Source organism: Priapulus caudatus, unplaced genomic scaffold (genome assembly GCF_000485595.1).
Source record: "Priapulus caudatus unplaced genomic scaffold, Priapulus_caudatus-5.0.1 Scaffold785, whole genome shotgun sequence".
Classification (NCBI taxonomy): Eukaryota; Metazoa; Priapulida; class Priapulimorpha; order Priapulimorphida; family Priapulidae; genus Priapulus; species Priapulus caudatus.
Genome location: NW_014577846.1, coordinates 98266 through 111712, shown reverse-complemented (window position 1 = coordinate 111712; position 13447 = coordinate 98266). Strand labels below are relative to the sequence as shown.

Below are 13447 nucleotides of genomic sequence, written 5' to 3'. Positions count from 1 at the left end.
CGAGCATACAGCACACGTACACACGAGCATACAGCACACATACACACGAGCATACAGCACACGTACACACGAGCATACAGCACACATACAAACACACGCGTGCACGCATGCACGCACACACATGCGTATACACTCACGAACACGAAACTCATGCACAAACACATACATATATATATATATATATATATATATATATATACTTACATGGTTAAACCTTCTGGTCATTAGCACAATATTTGGTGTTTTGATATGCTTCTCCTTCGTGTTCCATGCACAGCTTGTCAATTCCTACAACCAGAAACCGCACTTACAGTTACCTAAATCACTATTGTCACATGCAAAAAATCGACAGCAATAATTTTCTCTGAACAATGAAAACAAATGTGCGATTTCAAATGGAATGGTACCTTCTTACACGGAATACTTAAAATACTGACATCCCGTTATTTTACACTGGTCGCGCAAAAACCCTTGTTTATATGACACTTTCAAAATCTTACGACCAATTTTCCCAGCTTTAAAAATTCATCACGACTTTTTCTTATCTATTTTATTAAAAATTTACAGCATTATTATAAATAACTGTCAACACACATGCACGTCAGTCATGAATAAATGAGCAGCCAAGTATTATTTGTCATTCTACTTCTCAGCATAATTTATCAAGGAATACATTTGTGTTCTGCCCAACCCTTTCAGCACAAATGACGTTTGGCCTAAGGCAACCTTGTGTTACTTGTATGATGTCACATTGTAAGGTCACGTCATATTACTTACTACTAATAGGGCGAAATAACTTAATAATTTAACCGCCGTGTTTATCCTACAGTCACCGTCTTACCTCAGGCTTGATATCTTGGAAAATTGGAAGGTCTAATAACGTTATCTGACTCTGCAAGAGAGGCATCAACACTTATATTATGTTTGCATACATACAGCACAGATGTTTATGGTGTTAGTACCTTAGAGTTAGGGGTATGTTAGAACAACCGGGTTGGCCTATTTGAGATTGTGAAGATAGCATAGACATGAACCATAATTTCTATATATGCCCCTTATTAAATACACTTCTTTATCTATGACGTTTTCTACTTTCTCGTACAACGTACAAACAACTGTGACAATTACATTACTGAGTTTTCGTGCGCTAAACGCACTAAACACCAGTCTACGAAAAAAGAAATAATACAGAATTGACCTATCAGCACAGAGTGATTGACAGGCAAAACCAGCCAATCAGCTTTGCGGCTACCAACCAGGTGATCCTCGCAGGGTTTCTAGCATCTACTCACAGCAAAATCTTCCGGAGCGACCTTGAGAACGTCAAACACAACGGCGTCGTAGCTTTTGGCCGCCGTCCTGCTGCTAGGAGCGACGGTGCTGCTGCCACTGGACCATCGAGTGTCCAACGCCCGGTCCAGCGTGTCACTCGACCGTGACACCTGCATGAACTGTCACATATGCACACGTTAGCATATCTGTCACATGAAGTATGTGACACACATGCCCACAGACACGCATGTATGTACGGACAGACATACACACACACGCACGCAGACATGCACGCACGCACACACAGTAGCAGAGAAATCACGGTTTGCCCCACTTACGCATAAGAGTAAGAAGAGTTTGTTATGCTTGCTTTCTACCAGCGGTTCTATACAGAAGATACACAGCGAGCAGCTGAAGGGTTTACAACACAGACGCATGTAATTGACTGCCCAATGCAGATGTATGTGTGCTTCGTGGGCGTGTAATAAATTGATTGCACAGATGCAAACACTAAAAGTACAACTCCCAAAAACATCGAGAGAAAAACTCCACGACGGAGAACGCCAACCACTGACTAGAATAAAACGAGGGTAATATATATGGTTGAGTGAACGACCTAGTAGAGTTACAGCCTTAAAAATCCATTCTCATACATAGCACAGTCAACCCTGTGTTAGCGGATGTCTATAGAATGGACACCTGTCTAGAAAAACCTCACTTGGGGGTTCCTGAAGTTGCAGCTATATGGTGAACCCACCTCTATAGGACGTCTGCCTACTTTTTGAAGGTTTTCCGCGAGTGCAAAAACCACTACGAACAGGTTTGATGGTACATTAATTCAGGAGCAGGAAACGTAGTGATACGTGAAAGGGAGACGCTCGTGATTGATGCTACCTCTGTGTAGCCTGCAGACTTGGGAGCGAGACCCATGAGCCGGCCCTCCGGCTTCGGTGACGACTGATGCTCCCGCGCGTCTCTGTCGCTGTCCGAGAAGCTGGGATTGTCCATGAAGCCATCCCCATGGAGGAGGTACCGCGCCCGCCTACTCATGTCCAACATCCACTTGAACTGTAATAGCAGCAACACGACATACTGATAATATCTCCACGCTTGCATATCGTTTGTTGTGATGCAACATGTTTCGTTGCATCAACACACGTTTCGATACAACAGAAATGCGGGGCAAGGAATATCTCCCCGCTTGCGATATAGGTATTACTAAAACAGAAGCGTGACACTGGGTTTCACTAGGTCTGACATCTACCCAGTCACACACTAGCAAGGGCATCAGATATTGCCATAGGTCTGACAACTAAACAGTCTCAGCAAGGGCATCAGATATTACCATCATGACAGGTCTGACATCTACTCAGTCACACACTAGCAAGTACATCAGATACGGTCATAGGTCTGACATTTTAACAGTCTCACATACCAAGGGTATCAGATACTGCCATATGTCTGACAATTACGCATTCTCACACAGCATGGGGTTTGTTAGCAGGAAGCTATTGGCAGTAGTTTGACTTCTACGCAGTGCCACACAACGAACCGATTTCAACCCATGTGTTTATTTAAACGTACACTAAGATAACTGCCAACGTTGAAGTTTTAATTTTAACTCTTCTTTTGGGAATGTGAGTGACTGAGTGACATCTGGTATAAAGTAGCACCTGACAGGCTAGCCACCCACGTACACTCACATGACAGATAGCAACAGCCCTTAGGAACATTGTATATCCGTATTGTCCCTAGAGGGCTATAAGGTGATGCTCTCCTAATTGTATATATATACTGAAGGCTGTTTTTCAAGACTCCTGCAGCTCTTTTCTATCTCCCCACGTGTGAGGCACTCCCTCCATTACCATCAACTTGTGAACAAGCATCAGCGCCTAAGGTTTTGTTTCCAATGACTAAATAAACTCTGAGTGATGTGAGGAGGGGTTAGTTAGCATTGGCTATTATGTGCTTGTGTAAGCCAGTCTTTAGTTTACTTCTCTCTATCCATGTACTCAGCAGCGCTAGCTCTGCCACGCTGCCCAATGGACAACATTGATGTAACTATACACCAACGTCTCTACCTCTCAACGCATAAGTAGTTCACATGTAGAAACTTCCCTCACGCCCGCTGATGTAGAGGCAGCTGGTCACGATAGGGGGTGGGGCGGACTGTATATAATGTAGTAAAGAACTCGGCTTACAGACATGTAGAGCGTATGGGGCACGTAGCGTGAATGTATCACGTCTGTCTCATTTCTCTCCCGAGTTTCATCCGTCCGTGAGATACGACAGCATCCCAGAATGAGCTCCAAGATCCTCGTCATCATCATCACCAACGCATCACATGACTGCACTGTACCCGCTATTCACCCTATAACTAATTGAGTTATCAGACGGCTACCGGTGTTACCCCTCCCCCCTCACTGCCGCCCGAGCAGAGCCAGCTAGCTGCCGCGAAAATCTTTCATAAAGCATCGTATAGCAACATACGCTATATATCGAATACCACACCCGTTTGCTCGCGTGAATCCGCTGCCAATGTGCGAAATAAATGTTCAATAGCAAAATAAACACCGCAGACTTTGATCTTAAGTGTTATAAAGCTAAGAATTTATATATATATGGTTTGCGTTATCGAGTAAATACGGGTGGAGTATGTGGCGCGTTGGGCCTTTATCGTAAACATGACTTTCAATGGCAAAACTATGTGCGTGTTGCCCACACATTCCGCCCTACGTCTACATGCATATACATCATGTATAACAAATAGCCTCCACGGGATTGCTGTACACGATGCAAGAATAGACCGTACGTGGGCTGATATGTGTGTGTACATGTTGATACGAGAAGCGGCTTACAACTCCATATGTTCACTGTGCAAATGTAATAGATTCCTCCACATCTTGAATCGTAGCATCAGCTGGTGTGTGGGGGAAAATGAGGCTACTGTATACACCAACCACATACATAGAGAGACAGACAGACACACACAGTGACACACACATGTAAATTGACTCCGAGAGTAATCGGCTGCTTGCACATGTAAGTGAGAACTCGAACATTACGATGCGTTATTGATCGACTGTTATTGGTGAAAGTGTCGGCCACATGCATTAATCCCCTCCTACTACATCACTGTAAACCAGCCCGCCAGTTTCATCGCTGTTTTCTCCATGTGCGAGCGAAAAAAGCGAGTAATTAGAATGGGTATACGCCCTTACTACAGTGATACCCAGCGCTGAGAAAGTAACGCGCCCGAGAAAAAAATTCGCAACGCAAAATTCGGTAACGTGAATAACATTTTCTCGCCGACTTGCATTACATAGTTGGAGATGCGTTCCTACGGAAAGTTTTTCTGGCATAAGAAGTGGGTAATCCCCTGAATTCACCTGATACAAGCACACATATGAATGCAAGTAAACATATGACAAACACACCACGCACAGGCATGCACGCACAAACACGCACGCACGCACGCACATGATCAACTAATGACGTGACACAAGAAAACTAGTTCAGAATAGGAATTATGACCCTGTACCTAGAGTACGCTAGACATGGGTCACTGATTGTGACTGCCAGTTATCCCTGCACAGTGCGCGCGTAGGTGTTTCCTGTAGAAGACGGAAAGATGTCTCACCCGTGTAATGACGTAGATATCTAATTATTTAACCTAGTATAAAACATAGCAACACGGGCCGCGCGAAAGCTGGCCCGCCGAAATTGCTGGCAGCTGAATGCATATTTATTACATGAATTTTATTGACGGCTATTGAGCACGCCAAATTTTTGGAAAGAAACCCCCTATTCAGTCTCTAGGAAATTTGAAAAGGGAGAATTTTCGTTTTGTATGAATGAGTTTAGTGGTCATAATTTTCAAATTACGTATGGGCGAATTAACATGTTCTCAAACAACCTCACGTAACGACGAAGTATATAACGCGCGTATTATAATATTTTGCACACACGCACACTCGCACGCACATGCACAAGCACACACAAGCACACACATACGAACATACGAAACGGCTGACATACGAATGCGCGCGCGCACGCACGAAAACAAACACCGCGCGTGCATGCACGCAAGAAAGCACGCGCGCGCACACACACACACACGCACCCGCACACACACACACGCACCCACACAGCGCGCTAACACACAACTATGCGCTAATCTACGTCTTAAAAAGTAAATCTAATTAACCGTAAGGGAAGAGGAGCGGCGGCGTTCTTGCAGTCGTGTTAAGAAGGTACCAGAAGTAGATAATAGGGAATTCCCTATTATCTACTCCTGGTAGGTATGTAGGCCTACCTACATTCTGTGTTCGCGGGCGCATAGTGAAGGCCAACGATCCAGCACGCTGTACATACCGTAGCGTCGACACACGGGAGCGCAGTATTAGTATACCTGAGCGGCAGAGCTGGTCGTGGCGGCGGCGGCGGCAGCGGCCCGCGGTAAGGTAGCATACTTTACAGCTACGGGCGGCCGCGCTCTGTATCCCTTCATCTCGCTCTCTCTCACACACGTGTGAATCCAACAGCACGTTACGACGTAGCACTGTCCACCTACTCCCGTTATAACGTGACTAGACGCCCAGTAATGTCCTAAACCCACGCTAACACCCTAACCACGGGCGGAGCAATAACAGCAGCGGCAGCAGCAACAACACAGGTGCAAAACACAGGCCGGCGACAGCAGCAGCGGGAGCGCCAGCAGCAGCAGCGACGTACGTGGGTGCACGACGCACGGCGTCAGGGGCAGCAGTAACAGCCGAGTTCACACACAAACACACCCACCCGGGCTGCGCCTGCCTGAGTCAGCCAGCCAGCTGCAGTTAGAGTGCTGAGGTTTCTGTTTCACTCACGGTGAGGGGGTTTGACGGGAGCTTAGGCGCTATGGCCTGCACACACACCCACACCCACACCCACGCCCGCACATACCGTGTCACATCGTGCCCGAGGGCACGTGTTGATGGCATACTTTACACACAGACCTAACACAAGTACATACAATTACAAGTTATAATAAATCATTTCACTTGTTTCATTATATTACTCTATTCTATAATCATCACATTATCTACTAAATGATTAATTCAGGTGTATATTATTAAATTGTTTCATATATCATTTATATTTCATCGAATATAGCAAATGGGATCCATAAAAGAAAAAGTTTTGCAACAAAAATGCCTGCCTAGTGCCTATAGGTTTGACATCAATTTCTGTTCAATTAATTTTTCAACTGCATTCTAAATTACCTGTTTAAATGTCAATTCTGACTTTGTTTAAATAGTTTTTAAACTGCATTCTGAATTCCCTGTTTACATATATGTCACTTCTGACTTTGACCTGTTGTCATACCTGCCTAGCAGTGTAAATGTGGTCAGGTACTCAGGGCAGGTAGTGAACGACCTTGTTTGCGTAAACGTCTGCGTTTACCTAACACGGTTAACCGAGATTTCAAATATGTCAAAACAACATCGTTGATCAACGTAGTAGCTATAGACCAAAGTAAGGGGAATGGAAACAGCAAGAAAAAGCAGGGTAAAGTGACAATGTGGCAACGCACATGAAGAGAGCTCTGCATGCAACCTTGTTCACAACAGAATTAGGAAAGGATAATGGCGAAAATAAGAGAAGAGGTGAGGAAAGCTACCAGTAAGTCTTGTTCTGTTCCGCGTTCGTATTCTTGTTCTATGTAGTCACACATACTAGGCACGCGTTAGCTAAGTCTTACTTCTTTGTTCGTGACGCATAGCATCGTTCTGTATTTTATATTAAACATGTACGGTGTTTGGGGCAGACTGCACGTCAGGTTTGAGTACATATCTGGTTATACTGTACTAAAGTAATTTCAGTTGCGTTTTAAAATAATACGCTCCTAGAATTCAAAGGAAAAGGAGAAAGTGATAGAAACCTCACAGAGAAAACAAAATATAACTTACGTTCAAGGCAGAATTCAATTCCAGCGCAACCCGCCCAGCACATGTTATGGCAAATTGTACTAACCGACAGATGCAACGCTTCAAGTTCTTCCTAGTTAAAATTCAACACGAGCTCTCTCTGCAGTGTTGAATTCTTGTTGTACCGATCACAGTGTAGATATGAATTTATCCAGCCAACGCCAAAGTTGCTCCTCGTTGAAATTATTAAATAGCGTTGTAAAATAGCATGTGAAATATATTTGAAAAAAAAACGCGAGAACGCAACCAACACATGTACAGTGACGTGAAAGTATCCCTCGTCATCACTACGTTACATGTCAAACTCTATAGAATTGATGAGATTATGTATTGCCATTCTTTCATTTAAATATAAAACAACGGACAGCATCACACGAGGCAGACAGACAGAAGCCTCGAGGCCGATTACTAGCAGCTTTCTATAACCGTCCGCACGAGAATTATCCGACAGTTAAATCCGTTGGGGGTAAAACAGCTTAACTAACGTGTGGGCAGTCATACTCACCCCAACCTCCCCATCCCAATCCTTTTCGCCCCGTCATCCCCTGGCCTTTTTATTTTCTCAGCACCCTCACCCTTCCAGCATCACCATATTCCCAGCATCCTTACCCTTCCAGCATCACCATCTTCCCATCTTCCCCACTTTCCTAAGATCCTCATCTTCCCAGTATCCTCCCCCTCCCAGCATCATCACATTCCTAGCATCCTAATCCCCCAGGCTCCTAATTTCCTGGCTTCCTCTACCTCACAGCCTCGATCCTCATCCATCCAGCATCATCATGCCCCAGCTTTCTCATCCCCTCGTCCCCAGCCTCCCCACGCCTTCTCTAATCTCGGTGTCAGACTCACATACACAGCTAGATGGATCCAGCTCGCACTAACGACAGTCGTGCTGAGAGCAGCCAGCAGTAACAACACTTACGCTGAACACGAGCCGCGGCAGTAGGAGGGAGAGAAAGTCAGCGGCGCTGCTACAGCTGAGCAGATGAGAGTCCTGCATGTCGAGCCGTCGGTACGGATGCCGTCGCAGTGCCGCCATCATCAGCGACTGCACACGACAGTGACAGCTGCTGCCGTTACACGTCCCCCAGCACTCCATGCTACCCGAAACTCACAGCAAGGACAGCTACACAGATAGCAGCAACTCCTAGCTATACTCTCACAGCAGGGATAACTCCCGTGCACCCTCACACTAGGCGCAGCTATGCAGATCATGACATGCCGAATTCGATGTCTCTTCAAACTTGAGTCTCTACTAGAACGTACATGACACTTTAAATAGTATTCCAGCCGTCTTTCACTGCGGCTATTTTACAATCCGAGAGATTGCAGCACTGCTAACCTACAAGCCAATCTATGGAAACACTGAGAAACGCAATGTCATTGACCACGTGATGAATCTAACACAATGACAAACTGTGCCTCCTAGCACTTGTCGTTTAACAACTTCCGAGTAAACTCGTGAACATGCGTGAAGATCGTTAAATCCACGATGAGCAACCGGGACCTTATGCCAGTGAACACAGTCCACGTCATGAAACAAACTAACAATGCCACATCTTGCAATGCAAGTGCATGTATTACATTTACGAACCACAAGAAATTACTAGGTTAACTGCATGCAATCTGATCTACCGCCAAGTGCACAGAGCGAACTTGTATGCATTAATGTCATACCTTCACATCACATGAAACATCTATACCTTAGAGTTCTTACCAACGCCTGAGGCTGTATTGCTACAACATATTATAGGTGTGTAAACGATTATATCCATGCTTCACAATCTGATCTGCTACTTTAGGGTTCCATCTTAAAAGTAGCAAATCATATTCTGGAAGCGATATGATCGTGAATACACCTGAGCTGTAGAGGTATGGCCTCAGGCATGTGTGGGGACTATATACGAAAATGTGGAGCAGACAAAAGTACATGACATCAATCCATGGAAATTGTTGCTCTGACAATGATCAGCAGTACTTACCATAAATTTTATGGCTTGAAATGAGTCTTCTTGAAGTTACATTTACGCTTGACCACGTTTGTCATTTACAAGGATAAATACAGATAAAAGCTTATGCCACATTTACTGCATGTGATATATATATAGTAATGTTTACCTTTTTTGTCACCAGGATGCTGATACTGTAGAATTTACTAGTCTAAATTCCCCTCCCTATGCCCAAAATATGAAACGTTCTTCATTTTCAGTCACTAATATCTCGTAACTCGGCCTCATATATCATATGCACGCCTTTTCACCATTAAACTTTCAAGCCTCTTTTAAAAATCTATTGTGCCTCATGAATAAAGCCCTGTCTACTGGCTAGTAACACAGGTATAAATATTGGTGAATTGAGAACACCTGATTTAAAATTTCCCATAAAAAACAAGTATGATTATCTTCTAAAGGCCACACATCATATTCCACACACATAAAGATATGTGCATTACTTAGCATCATTTTGATTAGGTTGGCAATTTTCAGGACACACTTTAGTGACATTAAATGGAGGATTAACCAACTATATATTATATATTGTTAGGAAAACCCCAGATATTTTTGACACACTTGTCACAATTGTGTTGGCTATTAGCAAATCTGGTACTTTATAATGCTTGCAGCCACAACCGGAGTACACCGAGCTGAAGCACTAGGCTAAATTAACATTTGTCCACTTTACTGTAAATAAACAGTGCTGCCACCTGTTTATTACAGTTTCCATGAAAAAACAATTCTCACAATGTCTTTTATTTTACATCTAATATATAGGGTAATATTGTAAGTAGTCATCAATTTACTTGAAAACAACTTGCATTCTTTTAATTAAATTGCAGGAAACTGTGCAATTACAGCTTTAATAAGCCATACAACAGAAGGAGGGCAACACAGCAGATGCAAATGCTTGACACTGCCACCGAGGTCCGACTAAATGAATGATGATCAGACCATAAAACCGTTAGTAAGAAAGCTAATAACAGGATATTAATACTATTATACTAGTTTGTGAATGCAAGTAATCATGTGTATACAAGCAATAAGAGATCATGTATTGTCTCCATACTAATTTTTTTCAATCTCTGAATGCAATACCAATCATGAATGCAAACAATAATTGTCCACCTTAATCCTATTCCTATAGATACGTTTATGAAGAAACATGTGAATTCAGTTACAATAAACTAATTCTGACTAAAGCAATAACATTGGGCTGTTTCAAACAGCACACGTTGTATGTTTAATGTTAAATGTTCGAAATTCTCCACTCATTATTCTGGATTAGTAATCTCCAAGAGTAACTAATCAATACAGTTTTAAGCTGAGCGGTTAGTATTCAGAGATCATAATATAAAATGTCTTTATCTAAATAGTTTGAATGCTCAAATGGTACTGTTAATGCAGGTTGTATATATATGAACCTAATGCTATAACTTTAACAAATCTAAACGGTTACATGTTTACTCCTTTCACCTGCTAACTTATTTTGTCATATTAACCAAGTGTCTCTGTACACAGCCAGTCTCAACTTACAAACTGCATACATCAGAACACTTGTTAGCATACTACAGGGCGTATAGTGCACACTTTTTATTGAGAAAATCTTTCGTCGAATAAGCTGAAGTTCGGTGTAGCAAACCTGATTATATTTATAGCTAAGATTTTTAAGCTACAGTAGGATATATATATATATAATAATATTATACATCTTTGCCAGAATACACTACAGACTACAGTATGTATTAACCAATGCTCACAGTCAGGTGGGCTAATAGAACACAGAAATTTCAGGGGTAAAAAAACATTCTGCACAGGGCAGTCCTCGCCAAAAGCGTCGGACCGGTCCCACAAGAAATTTGGCTTTACCAGACCGTGTGTCAGGTAACATTACACCAACTAATTACCCAGAGGCTACGGGTACGCCAGTACCACACACTATGCCTAGCTCTAATATCCCTGCCTATGGCTGTCTTATATACGCGTGCACCAAATTAATCTATGGTGTGGGAAAGCGATAGGAAGAGATTGGCTGTTATTTATGATAAAAGATAAGAAAATGATGACATGCGACGTGTGTGTGAACTATCATGGGAAGTTTATATTACTATCACTGATTATACCTGGATCACACAACTGGACAAGGCCAAAGGCCTAGAAATAGGTGAAACCTACATTAATGACAAAGCTGGCAAGCAATGCATTGCTGATTGTACGCGTCACGAAATGGATGAAAAAATAAACGATGCTAGCTTTTTCAGCTTTATCATGGACGAGTCAACAGACATAGCTGGTGATGAACAGGAAAGCATATATATGTTAGATCTGTCCACAAAGGAAAAGCAACAGAGATGTGAATGTGTTTTAATGTTTCAATATTTTTTTGGTCCAGTAACATATCATTCGGTCTGGTAAAAATCTATTTTTTACTGGACCGAATGTCCAGTAAAGGATTTTGTCTTTTGGCGAGGACTGCAGGGTGGCATATAGAGTCAGACTCAGTATTATACTGCCACAGCACCCTAGGCTGATAGGGTCTATGTCTCCCTGGGTATTGCCGGAACGTACCCTTGGTACGGTCCGGTATATCGGAACGTACCCTGGTAACTATCTGATATGCCGGACCGTACCTCGCTTACTCCCCACCGTACCCTGACTGTCCCTGTTCCGTCCACTACTGATGTCGCAACATTTGAAATATACATACAAACTGCCAATCTTTATATCTTTATAAAGTTGGATTGGAGTATGTTAACTGTGAAACCAAGAAGAAATTTCAACCTATATAGACTGATGCGCGCAATCCTTTTGCAAATATCGCGATGATCGGGAATGCGTTTTCCTTTCGTAATGTTTACGACATTTTCGCGGATGCGTACACTGCGCATGCGAGATTTTTGAAAGATGGCGGCAAGTGTTGTGGAATGGGAAATGCACCACATGTATTGGAAACAAGCCTAGACTATTGCCGTAAAGCGGTAGGTACACTTCCTCCTGCCAACACTGGCAACAGTCGGTCGAAGGGGCTGAAACTGGGTACGGTTTGGAGTAGGCGAGGTACGGTCCAGCATATTAGATAGTCACCAGGGTACGTCCCGGCAGTACCCAGGGAGACATAGAGTCTAGACCCTATCAGCGCCACTGCACTGGTAAATGGTACTGGTAGTCTAGCTATTAAACGATCTTTGCGTTCAAGACCTGTCACCTAGCTCGAAGACAGCGAAAAAGTATTTCAAATTTTTATATTTATTAAGGTTCATTGATAATTTGGTTTCCACCCAACGAAAACATAACTTCATAACATAAGTCATAAGTAATAAGTAATAAGTATTACTATTTACAGAGTGGCTATATGCCCGGCAGTCGGCATATATCTGACGGCTGCCGGGCACGGTCTTCGATTTCCTAAATGCTCGGCAGTTTTTAATTTTTAGCGTTATCTCAAGTAAACAAGGGTTAGGGTTAGGATTAGGGTTAGGGTCAGGATTAGGGTTAGGGTTAGAATTAGGGTCAGAGTTAGGGTTAGGGTTAGGAACTGCAGCCCAAGGATAGAGAACATGGGTCCCAATAAAACCAATGTGCCTAAACCTAACCCTAACCCTAATTCTAACCCTAACTCTAACCCTAACCCTAATCCTAACCCTAACCATAACCCTAACCTATTATATTGATGTAATATTATATTTATATTGATGTAAATTACATTGGTTTTATCGGGACCCATGTTCTCTATCCTTGAACCGGAACTGCCGGGCATTTAGGAAATCGAAGACCGTGCCCGGCTGCCGGGCATATAGCCACAGCGTACTATTTAACTGTCAGAAGGCGTATTAATCGACTATCGACCATTTTTCAATATTGGACGATCGGCACACACCACCCACCATCAACTTCAACTTTCAAGCATTGCGAGTAGTTTGGGGAATTTTAATGCACCTTAAATAAGAAAAGCACAATTTGATAACAACACTACAGACAAGACGCAACGGCACTTACGTGACGAGGGCGGTTGACGCTGAAAACACGCGTAAATAATAAGAGATTCCCGTCAAAAAATTACGACCGGTTTGTGTGGTACGTCATGACAGTTGTGTAGGCCTACGTATGACGTCAGAACACAAGAAATTCTGCGTTGCGCGCGGGCGCTAATTTTAACCCACGCCCGTTTGCCGCGTTTGCGTATTGTATGCATAATGCATGTGGTGCCCATAG

At 43.1% G+C, this 13447-nt stretch overlaps 1 protein-coding gene across 4 annotated transcripts in view; it reads right to left on the bottom strand.

Moving 5' to 3' along the window:
- Positions 1-13332, bottom strand: part of LOC106813514 (ras-specific guanine nucleotide-releasing factor RalGPS2-like) — a 25154-nt gene extending 11822 nt beyond the window's left edge. For 2 of the 4 annotated variants that reach the window (XM_014817661.1, XM_014817662.1), the window contains exons 1-5: positions 8164-8256; positions 2167-2340; positions 1293-1451; positions 842-892; positions 205-288 (exon numbers count right to left, since the gene is read on the bottom strand). In XM_014817661.1, coding sequence (XP_014673147.1) covers positions 205-288; positions 842-892; positions 1293-1451; positions 2167-2340; positions 8164-8241 — 546 coding nt within the window. In that variant the 5' untranslated portion in view covers positions 8242-8256. Of the gene's footprint in view, positions 1-204; positions 289-841; positions 893-1292; positions 1452-2166; positions 2341-5683; positions 6063-8163; positions 8257-13231 lie in introns of those variants that run through there. The other 2 variants (XM_014817664.1, XM_014817663.1) reach the window with 2 other exon arrangements.
- Between the last annotated feature and the right edge of the window lie 115 nt (positions 13333-13447).